The 21190-nt window shown below is 38.2% G+C and overlaps 2 protein-coding genes across 2 annotated transcripts in view; both read right to left on the bottom strand.

The window, feature by feature from the left end:
• Positions 1–11186, bottom strand: part of ccdc162 (coiled-coil domain containing 162) — a 51891-nt gene extending 40705 nt beyond the window's left edge. The window contains exons 1-9 of the mRNA XM_089120118.1: positions 7881–11186; positions 6612–6684; positions 6402–6512; positions 6007–6120; positions 5725–5919; positions 3729–3816; positions 795–946; positions 519–671; positions 294–395 (exon numbers count right to left, since the gene is read on the bottom strand). Coding sequence (XP_088976244.1) covers positions 294–395; positions 519–671; positions 795–946; positions 3729–3816; positions 5725–5919; positions 6007–6120; positions 6402–6512; positions 6612–6684; positions 7881–8017 — 1125 coding nt within the window. The 5' untranslated portion in view covers positions 8018–11186. The remainder of the gene's footprint in view (positions 1–293; positions 396–518; positions 672–794; positions 947–3728; positions 3817–5724; positions 5920–6006; positions 6121–6401; positions 6513–6611; positions 6685–7880) is intronic.
• A 122-nt stretch (positions 11187–11308) lies between these two features.
• Positions 11309–20642, bottom strand: foxo3a (forkhead box O3A). Its single transcript, XM_039673211.2, has 2 exons — positions 18467–20642; positions 11309–15039 (listed from the first exon to the last, which is right to left on the bottom strand). Exons 1-2 carry the CDS (start codon positions 19037–19039, stop codon positions 13678–13680), a joined length of 1935 nt encoding a protein of 644 aa, XP_039529145.2. The 5' UTR covers positions 19040–20642; the 3' UTR covers positions 11309–13677.
• Positions 20643–21190: the final 548 nt, after the last annotated feature.

Genomic DNA, 21190 nt, shown 5'->3' with positions numbered 1-21190 from the left:
AGGTCCAATAAAAATAATATTTAAAGACACGACTTTTGATTTTAATAATGATTAGTAAATAATGTCATTAACATTTACTAAAAGAAGTTTTTAATTGGTAGTGCATGTTTACTAATGTATTTAACTAAAGTTTACAAATGTAACCTTTTTGTAAAATATTGCCAATATACATAATGTGCTCTGACAAACTTTAATGCGATTAAACTAATACTGAAATCAACCAAAGCAAACCAGACAAAAAGTTGAATATAAATGAAATAATTAATATATAGGTGGCAAATTCAGCCATTCACCTCCAAGAACTTGCTGTGAATCTGGAGAAGTTCATCCATTGATCTGAGCGATCTGAGTTTGGCTATTTGTTTTTGTTGCCAAGGATCTCGCTTTGGTTTCATCTGTTTGCTCCCACATGAGGCACAATAGAGCTTAGATATAATATTCCATCACATAGTTCATAAATTATCACATATAAAAATTAAAAAAGACACAAATTAAAAAAGTACTGTGGCTTGCCTCACCTGTATATGAGGAATCCAGTTGGACTCTTTTCTGAGCGCCATGTTCGGACTCTTTCTCCCAAACTTCCTGTCTGCCGCTTCAGTGCTGTCGTACTGCAAGAAGGTCCTCATCTCCTCCTGATGTTTAAAAACAGTCTGAAACAGGTAACTAACCTACATAAAATAGAAACAAATCACATTATCGACAGGAACAATATTCATAATGTTGACACATCATGTTGTAGAATTCATTTTAAGATCTTTTAGATATCATTGACGTAATTTGATTAGGATTACCAGACTAAAAAGCTCCATTTCATCTCCAGCTGTCTTGATGGTGCTGATATCATATTGGATGTTGTAATGTGACAGAAGGAAGTCCATTTGCGCTTTAAAATCCTCTATATTGGTCGAGTGCAAGGGGACTTCTGACATTGATACAAATACCCCTGATGGCACAAAAACAGAGTACAGTAGCAATCAGTTAAAGATCTCTATCTAAAGTACATGTAAACTTCTTTAAGCAGAACCTATAATGCTTTTTCACATTTTAAACTTTCTTTTAGTGTAATGTTCCCGTCTAAGCATGAAATAGATAGATAGATAGATAGATAGATAGATAGATAGATAGATAGATAGATAGATAGATAGATAGATAGATAGATAGATAGATAGATAGATAGATAGATAGATAGATAGATAGATAGATAGATAGATAGATAGATAGATTGATAGATAGATAGATAGATAGATAGATAGATAGATAGATAGATAGATAGATAGATAGATAGATAGATAGATAGATAGATAGATAGATAGATAGATAGATAGATAGATAGATAGATAGATAGATAGATAGATAGATAGATAGATAGATAGATAGATAGATAGATAGATAGATAGATAGATAGATAGACTGACAGACAGATAGATAGATACTGTAGATAGATGGATAGATAGATAGATAGATACTGTAGATAGATGGATAGATAGATAGATAGATAGATAGATAGATGGATGGATGGATGGATGGATGGATGGATGGATGGATGGATGGATGGATGGATGGATGGATGGATGGATGGATGGATGGATGGATGGATGGATGGATGGATGGATGGATGGATGGATGGATGGATGGATGGATGGATGGATGGATGGATGGATGGATGGATGGATGGATGGATGGATGGATGGATGGATGGATGGATGGATGGATGGATGGATAGATAGATAGATAGATAGATAGATAGATAGATAGATAGATAGATAGATAGATAGATAGATAGATAGATAGATAGATAGATAGATAGATAGATAGATAGATAGATAGATAGATAGATAGATAGATAGATAGATAGATAGATAGATAGATAGATAGATAGCTTCGATTTCGAAGCTATCAGCTGTGGCTAAAATTTTAGAATCTATTGTCACCGAACAGCTAAAGGAATTTTTAAATATAAATAGTATTCTATCTAGGTTTCAGTCCGGTTTTAGAAAAAATCATAGTACAGTAACTGCTACTATGAAAGTCTTAAATGACATTACTTGCGCCCTAGATACTGGAAGATCATGTGCTGCAATGTTTATTGATTTGACAAAAGCTTTCGATGTGGTCAATCATGATATTCTTTTGTCGCGTTTACATTGTATCGGCCTTTCTGGAGCCGCATTGGGTTGGATCGGGAACTATTTGAAGAATAGGAGTCAAAGAGTGCAAATTAAGGGGTCTCTTTCTGACAAGCTGACCATCGAATCTGGTGTGCCACAGGGGTCCATTTTGGGTCCCCTGTTGTTTACATTATATATTAACAATCTTGGTGATAATCTATCAGATGCAAGTATCCATTTATATGCCGATGATACCATTATCTACTGCTTTGCATCTTCTATTGAAAATTGCATTTTAAAGCTGCAGGAAGCATTTGAACAAGTTCAGCGTAAACTATTTTCTTTAAAATTAGTCCTAAATGATAAGAAAACAAAATACATGGTCTTTTCTAGGAAACAAAAGACTGATTCTCCTCCACCACCTATTTACACTTTGCAGGGTAACTCTATAGAACTGGTTTCCTCTTATAAATATCTGGGGTTTGTGTTGGAAGAGGACTTATCATTCAAGTTACATGTTAAACAACTGTTGACTTAGTTAAGGTTACAGGTGGGGTTTTATTTTCGAAATAGTGCATGTTTCTCACAGTCGGCTAAGAGAAAGTTCATAATCTATCTTAGATTATGGAGATGTTTTTTACAGAAATTCCACTAAAGCTCTCCTAAAATCAGTAGATTCTGTTTATCACTCTGCTCTAAGATTTATAACTAACTCAAAATATCACACTCATCATTGTGCGCTGTATGAGATGGTAGGTTGGCCTTCACTCCATATAAGAAGGCACAAACACTGGCTCATACTTGTATATAAGGCATTAGTCGGCCAGCTTCCCCAATATTTGAATAGTTTACTAACTTTTAATAGTCAAGGGTATAATCTACGTTCAAGTAGATATATTCTTTTAAATGTTCCTTTAATGAAGACAGAATTTGGAAAAACTGCTTTTACTTATAGTGCATCAACTGTTTGGAATGAGATCCAAAGTTCACTGAAACTTGAAGAACTTATTTCGATAAGTGAGTTCAAGCAACACTTAAACAAATCATTCAAATCTGTCTGCACTTGCTCTTAACATTTAATTTTGTATTATTTTTTGTACATGTTCGTGTTGTGTATTATGTTTTATGTATTTATGTATATTGTGTGCTGCTATTTTGGCCAGGGCTCACTTGTAAATGAGATATTTATCTCAATGTGACTATATCCCTGGTTAAATAAAGGTTTAATAAATAAAATAAAATAAAAGATAGATAGATAGATAGATAGATAGATAGATAGATAGATAGATAGATAGATAGATAGATAGATAGATAGATAGATAGATAGATAGATAGATAGATAGATAGATAGATAGATAGATAGATAGATAGATAGATAGATAGATAGATAGATAGATAGATAGATAGATAGATAGATAGATAGATAGATAGATAGATAGATAGATAGATAGATAGATAGATAGATAGATAGATAGATAGATAGATAGATAGATAGATAGATAGATAGATAGATAGATAGATAGATAGATAGATAGATAGATAGATAGATAGATAGATAGATAGATAGATAGATAGATAGATAGATAGATAGATAGATAGATAGATGACATTCATTACCAGCAAAATATACAGGGGATGTCAAATCTACAGCGTTGTTGGACATCTGATCCTCATTCCACTCTGTCGAAGGGAGATAATGAAGGACCTACAACCAACATATAATAAAAATGAAAGCCAGAATGTTCTTATAAATTATCATTGATTGTTAGTTGACAAACATCATAGACATTGAGATGGACATGTCCTCCCTACACTCGTGTAATTACACATGTTACACATGTCCTCCCTACACATGTAATTACTGTATGTTCAACAAATTACACTGAGTTAGAGGAAGTTAATTACAAACAAAAAAGAACCAGACCCAGTTATGCTTCTACATTTCAGTTATAACCAACAGCACATGCAGTAACTTAATAAATGTAGCTTAGCATGAAAAGAACACTTTATGAACAAAACAAGTATGATATAACTTATTACTGGTATTAGCACAGTCATTGCTCAGTGTAGTGTATACCGAAGCCACACACAACCCAACCATGAGAACTACTCTTCGAAAACATACACCTAGCAGAAACATTACAGCATGAAACACTGACAGATCTTTCCCTTTAAAAAACACATAAAATAACATTTAATCTCCTCATCAGGTCTATGCAAAGTATGCTCACTAGAAATCCACTACCCAGTTTTTAAAGGTATCAAGACAATTTAATTAAGCCATTAAAAAAATCAATTTACCGAAGTTATATGTCCATTACATTTTTTTTTAGTGTATTAGGACTCAGAATTAAAGAATGAGTTTAAATTACTGCTTTTACATTTGTCCTCTCCCAGTGACAGGATTCTGCCCTGATTATCTTGTCTGTTTTGTCTTTGTTTAAAGCTACACTGTGTAACTCTTTGAGTTTATTCTTAGCTAAAAACACTTAGTTCTTTCAAAAATATATGTGCTCATTAATGTATATTTACTTCGTTCAAGTAATAAAGTATTCTCGTGAGTGTATAATATGCCATTGAAAATACATACGGGTAAGGGGTTCTAATGTCGGTCGCCATGTTGACCCGCCATCTTGAAAGTACATTAGCCAAAGTGGGACGTACCCGTTAATTCAAGCTTCGCCTTTCACGTTTACCTTTGAGTTAACACTCATGGACGAGGTCGAACTGGAACCCATGTTAATCTTGGACTAAATTGGCCACCGTAGGAGTTGAAAGGAACAGAAACTAATATTCACTAGATGGTCATATACCTTTTCACTGCTAGATGGAGGTAAAAATCACACAGTGTAGCTTTAATGTTTGCTTGCGCGTTTTGGGCTCCCGTCCCCTTGTTTTGTCCTTGGCTGAATCCAAAACCGCCCCCTATACCCTGAAATAGGGCGCTATTTGATGGGATAGCCATTCGTAGTGGTGTCCGAAACCATAGTGGACATTATTGAGTGCACTCATTCTGTCCGAATTCGCTCGCTCATTTTCATTCACCCCTTCAAGTGAACAGTATTAGTGGACTAACGTAGGGAATAGTGAATGAGGGTTTAGGGGTCGATTTCGGTTCACCCCTTGTCTGGTCCTTGTTGGCCTAATTGTGTTCACCTGTTCCTCATGTGCTCTTGTGCTCCTTTGCTTTATGCGTTTGCTGGTTTGATGCGTTCATTGTTTCTTGTTAGACAGTGCATGCTTTAGTTTTTATTTCTTTTTGATAATTCTAGGTTTTCTTTGTTCGTGTGTTGTTGTTGTGTTCCAAGTCCTAGTGTTTATTTTGTTCTAGTTCTCCAAGGTCTTAATTCTATTTTTTTTCTCTAGTCATAGTTTTGCCTGTTTTTGTTTCGTTTTTATTCTTGTTTCGGTTTATCCAGACTGAGCCCATCTAACAGAGAGCCTTGGCACTTCCTATTAGCCCCATTGTGTATCATCTTGGTTGCAGTTCAATTAGAATTCCACTGGAGGTGATATAGGTCCAATATGCTAGTAATATGCAGGCTAATAAGCAACTATTAAATAGTGAGAATTGGTCCTCAGACTAAACCCAGTGTTCTTAATGTATTCTCACATGCAGAAAGTTGAAGATGCTTTTGATGGAGTGCAGATGGCAAATAAGCCACTGGAGGTAAATGGTGACATCTTCCTGTGTGAGCACATCGACGGGGCTCTCCACACCTGCCAGGACCTTCTCTCTGGACACGGCAAGACGACGTGCCCGCTGCACAGAATCCTCAAATTCATTGCTTAAATGTGTGATCTGTTTCTACACAAAGCAATGGGGACAGGATTAATAGATTCCCTTTGCCACTGAATGCATGCAAATATTCTATAATGCAGAATTTGAGATTACTTTATATTGAGGATATAGTTTCTCCAAGACAGTGGAATGGCGACCGAATCTCCTCCATCTCAGCATCAGCTGGTATTTGCACCGTGCCAGTTTATACGTTTGATCTGTGTAAAACTGTTAAGAAAGGATCCAATATTTTCAGAAATGCTTTTAATACAAGATTTTAATTGTGTTAAGTCACCTTTATTTATATATGACTTTACACAGATTCTTCCAAAGCAGATTTACAGTGAGAAACAGGAAAATAACAGATGCAAACTCGAATTCTGATGCTAAAAAAAAGACAAGAGTCCAGTGTTGACTTCAGTCAGTTCAGTGTTGAATCAGTTCATGTCATTAACTGTGTAAAATCCATCAGTTATGAAATAAGCACAATAAAACAGCTCGTAACTGACCTGATGCAGCAGTAAGGGCAGACCGTCAGGTGTGTGCTCTTGTGTCAGACAGCTCTCCATCTCTCTCTCAGCCACTTCTGCTTGTGACACAACAGGCTTTGTGGACGAAACCTAAAGTCGCAGGTCATTTGCAACAACAAGGGATGTCAAATAAACAGATGCAGGAGCTTAAAAAACGAATTAAGAACTCAAATAACTGTACAAACTCACTTGCAGAGCTTTAAGGAGCACCTGCTGCCTCTCCATACGAAAGTAAGACGCATCTTTTGGAATATGGACAGAGCTGAAAAAGTTGGCGAGAGTAATATTTTGGTCTATTGGATACAAAATATGAATGGTGAATCAAGTCCAATGGCATTTCTTAACGTGAGAATGAACAATAATTCAATTTATAATGTTTGTCAATGACTCAAGACTCATCAATTAAAGTTACAGGAGTCAAAAGGTTAGTTCACCTTCAACCAAAAAATGAAAAATGTTGTCATCATTTACTCAACCTTAAATTGTTCCAAACCTGTATGAGTTTCTTTCTTCTTCTTAACACAAACGAAGACATTTTGAAGAATGTGGGTAACCAAACAATTGTTGATGCTTTCGGAATTTTGGAATTTTGGAAAATTTTGGAAGCTGCTTTCTGCCACGGAATAAAACGGATAGGGATAATGGATGGGGTCCATCAACTTGTTACCGACAGTCTTCACAATATCTTTATTTGTGTTAAAGGGATAGTTCTTTAAAATTAATTGTTTAAAAGTTTTAGCTTACCTCAAGGGCATCCAAGATGTAGGTGTCTTTGTTTCCACAGTATTTTTTAAATTTGATATTTTTAGGTCGAACCGTTCTTGTTTGTCAGTCATAAAATGGAGGTCTGTGGTCACCACCTCAAAGTGCATGCACAGAGAAGTCCAAATTAAACATGATTTAATGACTCGTAAATGTAAGTACACATTGATGGCATAAGACACAAAACGAGCGGTTTGTGTGAGAAAACGAACAATATTTATATTGTTTTTTACCTCTTGTAACCACAGCCACAAAGCGCCCACACCCTCAGATCACTTGGACATGGCTGTGGTTACATGAGGTAAAAACGATATAAATACTGTTCATTTTCTCACACAAACCGCTCGTTTTGTGTCTTATGCCATCAATGTGTACTTACATTTACGAGTCATTAAATCATGTTTAATTTGGACTTCTCTGTGCATGCTCTTTGAGGTGGTGACCATATCCATTTTATGACTGCCAGACAAGAACGGTTTGACCTTAAAATATCAAAATTGAAAATACTGTGGAAACAAAGACACCTACATCTTGGATGCCCTCGAGATAAGCTAAAACATATCAAAAAAATTATTTCAAAGTGAACTATCCCTTTAAGCAGAAGAAAGAAGCTCAGGTTTTGAAATACGTGACGGTGAGTTAGTAGTGACAACATTTTAATTTTAGGGTGAACTAAGTTATCCCGACGAACTATACCTGTATGGTTTTGAGGATATATTTTGTAACATCTCATTGTCCTCGATCTCAGTCCTCAGAGCCTGAATCTGAGCGGATAGTTCTTCTTGCAGCTGCTCCACCTTCACCGAGGAGCCGAGTCTATATGTCTGTGACATCTTCAATTCACAGTCCAAGTTTGTGCTCAGAAACTCTTGCAGTCGTTCCGTTCTGTCCTTGCAGCTGTAAAACTGAGCAGTTTGATTGAAAAAAAAAAGCTTTTAAAAAATGCAAACGAAAAGAACTTTATAAAAGTGTGATACGTTCCACGTTTTACGTTCCACCATCCGTTTTGCACCAGTGTTTGTGTCGGTGGTTGCGCAGTTGTTATAGAAACAGACGCGCACTTCAAATGAATGGCGGTAAATCACAGCTTCAAATCTGAACTCAAGCTAGGTTTGTTAAAACACACACACACATTTAGTATATTAGGCTATTAGGGCTCAAATTAGAATCCTCAAAAGAAAGAACGAGTATTATAGCCTATTATTTGATTCTTTTTTTCCATAAGTATTCCTTTAGGCACGTTCAGTAAATCTTTTCATACAAAATAATATTGTGTGAATGTAGTACTGTAACCATGTCACATCTCTGTACAGCAAATATCTTTGCTTCTATCAAGGTATTATTATATGATGTGTCCACATGTAGGACAATATGTGGCATATTTAACCTGCAGATGGCGATGAAAACTCAGGCAAGTGACTCATTTGTATTGTGCTGATACAAGCAGAGAGGACAGACATGTAAGCTCTACCTGAAGTCATGAACAGCATCTTTTTTATTTACTTGATTTCACATTAAATAGTCCTTATACTGATCTTGTAAATTGCAAGACCCCAAACAGCTTCTGGGTTGACCGAATTAGTCAAGCCTTAGACAGACAGACAGACAGACAGTTTTATATTCATATTTAATTATAAATATGTCTGTATAAGATTGTCACTTTAAACCTATACAGCGAGAATCATTTCAATCAGTCGATTCTCAATGTATAATTTAATAAATCATATCCACCTTCTCTGGATTTAAATAGCACAACATTCCAAGTTGACTTGGATACAGGAGCTCCGATTGGTTCGTGGTAAAAGCAGCCGGTAGCCAATGAGAGATCATCACCAAGGTGCCATCCCACCAATGAGTGCACAAGGACTCGAGCCACATTTTACAGCTATTGTCACTAGGGGTTTGTGTCCTCCCTGCAGAGAGCAGTAAAACATTATGAATGATTTTCTTAACACAATCAATCCCACTGATTGTACAGGGAATATGAATGAGCATGATTGCTACACGTGCATGAATACACACTAATTTAAAAAATAATAATTCAGCAATCAAACAACAACAGGGACTTTATTTGAGAGAACATTTCATACATTTTCAAAAGACACATCTCCTTGGTTACCATAGACAATCTGGATTCCCTTCATAGGGGGGGAAGCTAGAAAAAGAAAAAGACTGGCAAAGGTCTGAACCCTCTTGTTAAGTCTGGGTTGAGAAAATGAAACGAAACTGTCCAGAAACCAACAATCTCTTCTGTCATTCACAGACTTTGTCACAAAATTGGGCTTGTTTAGAAGCCATGTTACAAAACCCAAAACCTTTGAAACACTGTTCAGTGTAAATCAAACACATCACACATACTGTAAAAGAACAGTGTTGGATACATCAAGCTCTGGAGATTATTTTTTAAACTGACAAAATTGAGGCGTAATAGGAAGAAAATGCGAGAAATCAGAGTCAATGTACATGATATTTCGAGCAAATATGAGTTTACGAAAACCAAAGATAACTTTATGGCCTTTGATAAGTTTAAAAAGGGAATAGTTTGTTTCAAACCTGTTTTAGTTGAATTTCTTTCTTCTGCTGAACACAAAGGAAGAGACCCCATTGATTTCCATAGTATTTTTTTATTTATTTATTTTTTTACTGCAAGTCAATGGGGTCCATCAACTGTTGGCTTACAGAGATCTTCCTTTGTGTTCAGCCAAAGAAAGAAATTCATACAGGTTTGAAACAATTTGAAGGTGAGTAAATGATGACAGAATTTTCATTTTGAAGTGAACTATCCCTTTAAGCCAAATAACCTAGACTAGAGCATAGTTTCTTTGGACTAGTTCTTTTTCAAGTGTATTTTGCTATATCTCCTGGAAAGGGGTCTATGGACTCCATTTGATGTGTCCTCATTAAAAAAAGAATAATAATAAATTCCATTCATCTCAGTGGCATAAGACTTGTTACAATATCTATCTAAACACACTGAGCTTGATTTGGTTGTTCCAAACGAACCCCACATTGAAAATGAATGGGAAAGGCAAAAAATTCAAGTTTTTTTTTTAATTTTTCAATAAAATCAATACATCTAAAATAATCTGAATTTTTTCACACAGAAATGAAGGCCTGGTTCTAGAGCACAAGTGTGGAACAAAGATGCTCACTCACACTCCCTCTCTCTCTTACACACGTGACTGCAACAGACAGCATTTGTATAGAATTTGGCAAACAAAATCAGCCACAAATGCAGAATAAAAATGCCGATACGAAGGGCTGAGACCTAACGCACACACAACTCCTGTTCATTTCTGCTAATTGCAATTGGTTTTATATTTACATATATTTTTTAAAATAATTTATTATTCTAAAATTAGTGATTTGGTTCATTGAAATCAATAATTTGTGAATAGAATCTGCAGCATTTGCAAATTTATACGGCATTATTGCAAAAACAGACACTTCAAACAACAAATTCTAACCTTTCACAATAATACTGACTTCAATGCATTTTATAAACGTATTAATACATATTAGCAAAATATACCATAAAAAAAGTTGTGATAGGAGCAGTTTAGCCTCATCCAGAAAAATTAATGGATCTCTATGCCCCTCTGCTAAACATACATGTGGTCATAACCAAAGAGTTGACCCATTGACTTCCATAATATATATCTTTTTTTTTTTACTACAATGGATGTCAATAGCTAGTCTACCGTCAAATGTTTGATTACCATCATTCTTCAAATTATCATCTTTTGTGTTCAGCAGAAGAAATAAATTCATACAGGTTTGGAACCACATGAGGGTGAGTATGGGAGTATGTGACAAATTTCATTTTTGGGTCAAATATCCCTTTTTAAGTCATGATCCACAGAAAACTGTACCACTATTGCCAACAAGAGCCCCTTGATCAGGATTCCACTGAAAGCAGTAGCTGTGATTAAATTAATACATTCACTTGGAATAACAAAAATATCCAGATTAAATGGTACACAAATTTTCAATATACTGTATGTGGCTACAGAGTTTTAGGTTTATCAGTTTTAGAGTTTATCAGTTTGACCAGAGATACACACAAGCATTAAAGCAGTTGCTTATTCTATACGACATATTAAAATAAAGACTGACAAAACATATATTGTGTAATACAAGCTTTATTTACATGCACCTTGCCTTGCACTACCTTGTTTACATTATCCAAAATGGAAATACACAGGTAAAGTCAAGCAAACATTGAGTGGATGCTAACTAACGGCCAACTGTGGTGTGAGGTGCTACACACGCAGGTTTCGTCTTCACAATTCATGTTAATTCCTTCGTAAAGATTACAATTCAAAATGAATACAAATTGTAGAAGTTCGTGAAGTACGACGATCCTACCCAAAGAATATGAAAACCAAGAATTAAAAGCATTTCGATTTTGAGGATGCCATTTACGATGCTGGAACGGATTACACAATGTGAAGTAAACAAAGGTAAACACAGCACAATCAACTTTTTATAGTCATCTCAAATTCTGTGACTCCAGCTGATTATAAAAAGCAGATTATAAAAAAAAATCATTGCTTATAAGAGGCTTTTAAAAAATCTGGGTGTGAAACTGACCTTAACAAAAGGTACATTCGACTGTGATGTTAAAACAACATTAGGTTACAACTATTGAACCGCCTGCAAGTTGTCCCTGAATGGCACTACTATTTCATCAGACTGAATAGTTGCATTATTTTACACCAGCCTCAAATTTGGTTGTCTGGCATGTTCAAGATCAACAGTGAAATACAGTACAACGTAGGTGCTTTCTTACATAGCTTGTCCATACACTACAATGAGGCTGCCTTTCATTTTTAAAACTGTTAAACACACTGCCGTAACAACCGATGGACACGTTCTACTAGCACCAGCCATTGTGTAGAAATGTACACATAAATGCTAAGAAAGTAACATGCCAGCCATGTGAACTGACCCAACACAATTTCACTTAGCACCAAATGCTTAGCTTAATTTTTTTCCTGCTACAAACACACAAACATCTAGTGGTCCTTAATCAGCGTCCCAAATTTTATAATTGTTAATATACCTTATGTTTCGAATGAATATTTATGTGTAAACACACGCACACATATTCAGTGTACAGCACATACACAGATGCACCATGGGCCTCATTTATGAAATACAAATCTGATTTCAGCAGAAATTGTAAAATGGTTGCATGCATGTATACAGACTGTACAGTATAAGCACACATAATCACTAATCAAATTGAAAGGATCAATTTCGTTTTACAAATGTCTACTCCGATTTTATAAATCATGTATACAGCAATTACTTCATGAATGAGGCCCCGTGTGTGTGTGAGTGTATAAACACATACAAAAATACAAATATATAGCTCATAATCTATTCTAAAATGGTTGACATCGGAAGTAAAAGCGGTTTAGGGGGTGATCGAGATGCTCGTGTTCAGGAACCCCCGAGCAGGATAAATGCAGGTTTGGTTGGGAAATCCATGGGAAACACTGACAAACTAGTTTCATACAGCAGAACACTAAATACATTAGCTTATCATCATATCATAGTTCACTTTTCCATAAAAGGAGTCAAGGATACATTATGATCACTGGTTTCACAAAAACACAATAACTTCCCCTTTTCAGTTTTATGAAAAATAATCTGAGAAACGGAGATTTTTCATGGCCGTTTTTTCGGACAACGAAAAATATTCTCAATAGTTCATATTGTAAACAGGCCATTGTTGCAATTGTCCAGTAGAGGACACGTTTGGCAAAAGGCAAGTATTTGTTTCAATGTGAGGACTGGAAATCTATTTATCTTGGTTACAATACATTACAACAAACTAAGGGCACCTTCAGACTAGAGTAAAGACTAGACTTGATTTCAATTGGGATAACTTATCGCAACGTCAAAGAAAATGCCAGGGTTTGCCAAAGTGACGACCAAAAGTTGAGAATATGTTAACTTTTACGGCAATCCCAGTCGCAGGTACCAGTTTCTGTCGTGGGAACAAGAGAATTCAAGATTCTTACTTGGCTGTCCCAACTCTCAAATGCATTTGTAAGAGCTTTCTCTAGTGTGCAGGCACCCTTATACACAGTGGTGGATTCAGGGATTTTGTTTTCTAGATGGACAAAGGGAAGTACTAACCTTCAAGTCTTCATATATAGACAACCTTTTCTTTACGATACTACACCTACCATATTCCAGCAGCGGAGTTCATTACCTAGTCACTGGCAATTAGATTAACCTGCAAGCACTTCAAGGTTAAATTGTGTGAAACACTTTACAACGTCCATTAAACCAGCCTCAATCATGACAATACGAAACACACAACTACAACACCGACTGGGTAAATCATTGACGTTAACTCAAACTGATTCCAATGGATGTCAGATAGCTTTTCTACAGCATAATGTACAGTTGCTTTACAGTGGACAGTTGGCTCAAATGCGGTGTTCTGTCCGTCCCTACATTCCTGGGCCTGGCCGGATCAGCCTGGTACCCAGCTTTGGGAGGAGGTTCGTTTGGTTCTGGAGAAGCTCTCGGAAGTCAGGTTAGCATTCTGGGAGGAGATAAGATGGGAATCGAAGCTGAACTCCAGGCCGTCGGCATCCATCAGATCGTTGCGAGTGATGGAGTCTATGTCGCAATCGAAACTCCCACTTAACGCCTCAAGATCCAATTCGGATGGGAATCGGTCCTGAGATGCCAAATGAACCGAGGAAACGCTGGCATTGAGACCAGCCAACAATGAATCGGATGAGTTGAGCTGCATAGATGTGCTTCTGAAGGGAGACTGTTGGAGATGTTGCTTCATCAAGCTTTGGTAGTCTGACTCGCTGCAGTTCATCCGCCATCCAGATGGCGACGCCTTCTTGAGCCCTGCTTGTCCTCCAGGCCCAGCCTGATTGGACATCATGGGATCACTACGCAGCAGCAGCGCACTGCGACGGGCATTCTGGGAGGAAAGGGAGGCACTGGCTTGAGACATAAGCGGGTCAGACTGGGTAAGAAGGACATCGCTGTGACTGTTGGACTCTGAGCTGAGCAAGTCCTGCAGACTCTGTTCGCTAAAGAGGGAACCGCAGGAGAACGTAGCCTGCTTGTTTTCCTGGATTGTTTGCATTGGAGACTGCCTCAGGGCGGTGACACACGGAGGGCTGAACATGGAGTTAGTGCCATAGCTGCCAGTGGGAATTGCCAGACTGCTCCCGGAGCAGCTGAAGGTAAACACGGGGCTTCCCTGTAGGTTGGCCCCACTCTCATCTTGACCTGGAGACTGGGAAGCAGTCAAGCTGATGTTGTCTAGAAGGTCGTCCATTAGGTTATCGGAGAGGCCGTCGTTGAGGTTCATGGTTCCGGCAAGGTCAGCTAGACGGGGCAGTTCGGTCAGCCCGGTGGATGGAGACATACTACTAGGGCTGGAGTACAGCATGGGCGACAGGGGAGAGTCGTCGTCAGGAACTTCGTCCATCTCGAGGTTGGCCAGAATCGGAGAAAGGCGTCCGCTTAGGGTGCTGGCATTGGAATTAGTGCGAGAACGGAAATCCGTCCAAGCATCGAGCTCATCGCTACTGCGGGAGGTCGGGCTGCCGGTCCATTTGGAGAGGCTGGAGGAACTCTCTGAGCTTCCGTCCTGAGTAGCCTGAAGAGCTGCCTTTTTCTTTGTGGCACGGCCACGGGCGCTCTTGATGAGCTTATTACTGTTGTCCATGGAAACTGCACGTCTCCGAGGGGCTTTTCCCCCTTTTCCGCCATCGGGATTGACCATCCACCATGAACTCTTTCCTGTTCCTTCATTTTGGACCCGGACAAAGCGACTGTGGAGTGACAGGTTATGTCGTATTGAGTTCTGTAGAGAAGAGAAGAGTAGATGGTGAGCTGTGCATCATTGAGACAAGGCATGCTTGAGACATACATATAAACAGCCAGTTTTAAATCCCTCAGCTTTATTCATTAAACAATTGGCCATTAAAATGCAGAATAATGGGCTAATGTTATATAATGACCAAATAATCTTGGAATCAATAGTGCAACTTTGCAGTGCAATAGTAGAACAATGCAACTTTAACTTGGTTGCTTTACTCGGGGATTGAAGAGTCATGACCCATAGAGTCCATGTGTTTTGTTAAAAAAAAAACTGTTAAAGCATAACTCAAATTACTTTCAAGTGATGTAACCAGTGTACGGCTGAAAACCATGTAACAATAATTGTAATTCTCACTTTTAACAAAGAAACCAGTCAAGAGAAAGTACAGAAAATTGAAGGGCAGTGCCCATTTGGATTTCTCACACTGTTCAAATTGGTCTGGGCTGTGCAGTCAAGACCAGACTTCAAATAAATCAACCCTCTCTGCACCGTCCGTTGGGCTTTCGAGATAATTGGTCCGTGCTGTGCAGTTCAACTGGGTAACTTTGAGTGTTCGGCTTTTGACATTTCACATATGCAGGCATGAGAAAACAGGCAATTTTGTCGGTACTCCAGTGCAATCACTAACGAAATCTACTTACATTTTGGAGCTCTGAATAGAATAGATTTACAAACCACCCTATACAAGCCTACTAATGTATGTAAAGCTGTGGATACCTCAACATTTGCTCACCAAGATTTTCTCAAGACAGTAATGTGACATTTTTCTAGTTACGCATCTAACAATGGATTTTTCCAGTGCAGAGAAAGCGGAGTGAGAATTCCTCAATCATCTACAAAGTGTAAGAGTGCAGCGCAGTGAAGCTGCATTAATGTGGACTGCAGCACAGAAGCTACAGCAATCCATAATGCAGCATCAGGAGATGTGATAAAACTCACAAGCGAGAAATAGGTTTCCTTTTAGATGAATAGTCATTTACCAATGCTGTGTCTGATGCAACTTGAAGAAAGCTGGTCTCTACTCAACATTGTCTTGTGAACATCACTTTACTGACCTTTGAACTTCTCAAAAGAGTGAATGGACAGACCTCATGACACTACACTTCCATTAATGCCTTTGCTTCAAGCCTACTGGATTACTGGATTAATCCGAGACAGAACTTTTTCCTGTTCTAAGGACAACATGTATCCCAAGTTACACATTGGTAAAGTACGTAAGCAGTTCTCCTTTTTTTGCTTTGTTAAGCTGGCTAACTGAATTGATTGGATTGAGAATCTAATCTAAGACACACGCATCGGATTGTTTGTTGACAATCACGGCTACATCGATTACAAAACAGATCATTACAAACTAGGCTTACAATGAGAACAGTATCGTCAGTGCTAAACTGAATCAGTGATCAAACCAGTTTCAATGTTTATTTTATCCATGTTAGCTTTTTCTGCAGATGCAATCAAAAAGCATTTCACACACATTCTACGTTTATAATATTCTTGAAAATTCTCAGCGAAGGCTTCAAAAGGAAACCGAGATGAAGTAGTGCTGTTCTGACCTGCCTTGACCATATTGATGTACAAAAAGCATCTCCCGAAATGGCAAATTCAGCTACAGTTCAGCTGTACTCAATTCACCTTAAGGTTAAGCAACTTGAACAAGGGCACAAGTGCAATGGACACGGCTCACCCCCAATGGGCACTAAATCTGTAAATTTAGCATTAAGAGGCTTGATCATTAACCTGTATGCCACCAGGACCCCCTATTTCCTGTGACTATGTAACCAAAGTGTAAATCACACAAATAAAGACATATATAAAATCACAGATCCCCTCAAAATTAAGCCTATTTTTGCATTGTGACGATTAATTTTTATCCTGATTACTGCAATGTGAGGAAAACCTACTCTCAAAATCAGAATAAGTTCAATTCACTTCAGCAAATACACCATGACGCATGCTTAGAATTGTACAAATGCACTTCATAATTAATTTAAATCTGCATTACAATGAAAGATTAGGTTAATATTGATATATAATGAGGGTTCAGCATTACGATAACATGAATTTGAGGGGAAAGACATGAGATAAAAGCATTCTTAACAGATTTACCCGTTCCTAAACTGCTCATATTAGTAACCCATAGCATTAAATAGAGTGTCAGGGTATGTGAAAATTTAGCAATGAAAATCATCTTAAAAATTCTGTGGTACCGCTTTCTATTGAATTAAATCCACACAGGACCATGAAGAATAACTATAATGGATGAAAATAAGGGCTGAAATCATCTGAAAGCCATGATGCAGTCCCTTTTGAGCAAAGCACCACTCAGAACAGCACTGGAGCTCTGCCAGTTTACACACAATGCTGTATCTCAGAGTCAAACACCAAAGCTCTTCACACGTTGCTACACACTGACCTACATAGTTTCCAGTCAGCTGATTGCTTCTTATGCTGTACCCGAGAGCCAATAGGAAGTGGAGGTGGGGACCAAACAGCCAATGGAAAGCCCGACACTGACGATATGCCTATGGTTTCTCTTTTTTCCTCATTCAGTGGCAGGCAGATGCAAACACTCTGCAGGGATGCTTTATCTGCACTGAACATGTTGGCCGTTCGTAAAATCTGATTGGTAGGAAGAACGGACCTTTTTTCTTACAAGTACCAAAATGTATGCTTTCGCAAATTAAAAAAGGATTTATGACTACAGAATCACTGTAGTCGTTTAATTTGAAAACCAAACATTGCCTCAAAACGGATTCAAAGAAGTATCCTCATCAAATCATATAAAAAATTAACAAGCACTTATAGCGCACTTGGCATAGCTTGTTTGTGAAGGTGCCGAATCTTCTTTCTAAACACATCTGCAGGATTGCACAGGGATTTCCTGAGGTTTTTCTCTAATTCAAACACCAAGAGCATTCATTAGACTTGATTCCATGTTTATCCAGGCCAAGCTAATCCCTGAAATCAAACATTGAACAAGAGAAGAGAGCGTTGAAAATGCCAACACTCAAAAAAAGAGAGATAAAATATACATTCAATTCATATTGATGATACAATAGATTATTGGAAATATTATAGATATTGTCTATGACTATGTTTGTTATCAAGCTTCAATACTTGGAAATAAGGCAAGGGGCCATTTAAAATGTACAGTTTATCAGTGGCACCTTGCTCAATGCATCTTCTGTTACGCCCTTTGGCATGAATGCAGCCTCACTTAATCAGCAAACCACACATGACATGACTAGTCCACATTTCCAGCATCTGTGCATTTTTACCACCCTGTAAAAATATAAGCAAGGCCATGAAGCAGTGTAACAGAAGTCTGCCTGCAACAAATGGATACATATATCACAAACATAAACACTCTCAAGGTTAAAATCCAGCCTGTCTCTTTGACCTGACGTACCTTCCATCCCGCAGAGCTGTTGCTGTCACCTTTGTCCTTGAAGTATGGCACATTCCGGACCATCCAATCATAAATCTGGGCCAAAGTCAGCCTCTTCTCAGGCGTGCTCTCGATGGCTTGAGTGATGAGGTCTGCGTAGGAATAGTTTCCCCAGGCGTTCCTGCGGGCAGAGGATTTTCTGGGCTGCAGAGGAACCAGACCATTGACGCCTGAGTCGTTGCAGGCGGAGGGCAGAGCATGCTGGGAAGAAACAGGAGAGCCATAGGTGTCTTTATCACTGAGAGCAACATTGGTTTCTATGGCAAGAGCAGTAGGACTCTCATTTCCTTCTGTGACACTGACTGGCTTTGATGCGCCTGTAATGTCACCAGATGCACGCGCATCATCAGTGCCATTTTCATCCACCTCTTCCTCGGGGATGATTCCCACCTCTCCTGGTTCTGCTTTGCCAGCATTGGACTCTGGTCTGGGCAGAGGCCAGGTGCAAGACCTGGGCCTTTTTTGGGGCTCGAAATCAGGGTCTATGTCGACGTCCACGTCCACAGCCGAGGGCTTATCTATCTCATCTGCCATATTTCCTCGACTCCTTCAAATGAATGAGAAATGGACGGCTTTTCTGAACACAACGGCAGCAGTGCCCTCGTGCATGCCATTAATGGATCACTTCTAGAGTCCACATTTCAATGCGGGACACTTCGAGAATCGAATTGATGTTATGAGATGTTTAGGAATATTTACAAATGCGTTCAAGTACATTATGTCCGCTCACAACAAAGACGGATTCGTATGAGAATCTCGCTCGATTTGGTTAGTTTTAAGAGTCCGCAGGAAAACAAATAAACCAGCGAAAATGCTCGTTTAATGAAGCTTCCGTGGTTCAAAAAGCATAAAGAGTGTAACAGAGCGGACGCTCGAATTTGTTACATTGTAGCATGACGTCGCGCTGCAAACGTGTTACATTGTAACATTACATCATGTTGTAAAAGATACTTCGTTTCCGAACGCAGCTGCCGTCTTTAAAAAAAAATGGATTTAAAGCGATTAGGAAGGCTGTGCGTTAGCGAAAGTATCCTCAAATGATCAAGTCATACCTCCACATCAGCCTCTCCGCAAATCAACAAGAATAAGTCCTAACAAACACGCCGCTTTTCCCAAAAAACCTCCATGATCCCTCTTCCATGACGGAGCAGGACGTTGCGTCCCGCAACCCGGGCGATCCAGCACTACCAAAGCCCCTAATGCGCTGCTGCTCCGCTGCAAACTAAAGAAAAGAACGGTAACACACGGGTCGTGCGCCCCCTGGATCCAGTTAGAGGAACTGCTTCTTAAAGGGCCGGAGAACAGAGCTGAAGCTCGCGATCCACTGCCACGCACATTACACTGATGTGATATGCCATCACAAGAGCTCTTATTTCATACACTCTCTCCAATCATTTTCTTCTAGACAGGCTAAGAGCATTGCAGTAGACTGCAACTAAAGGTTTTCATCGTCTGAAGAACACGCGACTGGATCTCAAAATCTGTCACCAAAACAGAGAATCTCATATTTTTAAACCAAAAGAAAAGAAAAAAAAAAAACGAATTAGATTGTGCATTTAAAAACCTTTTTATGTGGCCATTAAGAGCGTTTGTAAATCATGTATTTACAATTGTTATCTACTGCAATATTATTTTAATTAATCACACACGTATACATATATACAGTGTATATGTGAGTTTAATTAAATATGCATATTGCAGCATTTGAAATGAAAGAAAAATCTTAGATCATCTTAGATTTCCTTTGCCGTAGTCTATCTCACAGAAGTTTACATGATTTAAAACATGTATTTAAATGTCCATTACTGCAAATACAACTTATTTTTATTTATTATGTTAGAATAACAGGGACAGTAAATGAAAATTGATTACAGAAATGAGAATTGTTTCCAAGACATTGCGATGCAGCTGCTTCTCTAATGCTCGGTACACATTGTATAATTTTGGGCTGTCCCAGACAAAAGAGGACCAATGGTGGTGACTTCTGTACGTCTACTTAAAATGCAACATGAAATGGCATATTGCTCAACACGGCATGGAACTAAAACTTAAAACGACTTACCTCGAGCTCCATTTGCAAAATTGTCATGCCGAGGTCGGCCTCTTGACACTAGCCATGACCGCATCCATATCCTCCTCTTTTTCAGCACATAAAAACCACAATTGCCAAAGTGTGTTCATCTTGCTCTATTTGTTTACCACTAGTGCATGCGGATGATGTTTTATTCCTCTATACTATCTTGACTTGTGTCTGAGCCTACGACTCAATAGGTGACATCATCGTACAGTCTACATACAGGGTACGATATGTACCCAAGTTTATTTATTAGATCCATGTTGTACAGTGTGATTTGTAATGAAATCACACTGTCTGTAATAGGCATGAGTGATCACAAAAGATAGTAATAGCACACTTCTTATCAAGCCACACAATTTGAGGCATCATTCATGCACGATGTGTGCTTCAGGTAAGATAAACACCAAAAAGTAATACTTAGAATTTGGGGTTTGTTTAAATCCATAATTCTAAGTATGAGCTTTACTTAGCAAGTATCACCAATGAATAAATGAATCTCTCGGCTCTGCAGAGTTACCATGTCTCCTTCCTTAGACCTAAATAGACTAATAGTCTCTTATTAATGCAAACAATAATGAATAAAGCACCTGCAACAGAAGCACTATAGA

This window comes from Pimephales promelas, chromosome 15 (assembly GCF_988280905.1).
Source record: "Pimephales promelas chromosome 15, fPimPro1.hap1.1, whole genome shotgun sequence".
In the NCBI taxonomy this organism is placed as follows: domain Eukaryota; kingdom Metazoa; phylum Chordata; class Actinopteri; order Cypriniformes; family Leuciscidae; genus Pimephales; species Pimephales promelas.
Note: the sequence above shows the minus strand (reverse complement) of the source record. Positions and strands in the feature narration are given on the sequence as shown.

Bases quoted from the DNA above. Each gene is read 5' to 3' on its own strand.
- foxo3a (XM_039673211.2), bottom strand. From the start codon at position 19,039: ATGGCAGATGAGATAGATAAGCCCTCGGCTGTGGACGTGGACGTCGAC. The intron at 15,040-18,466 runs GTACGTCAGGTC...TCTTCTCTACAG, and splicing joins ACAGCTCTGCGGGATGGAAG to AACTCAATACGACATAACCT.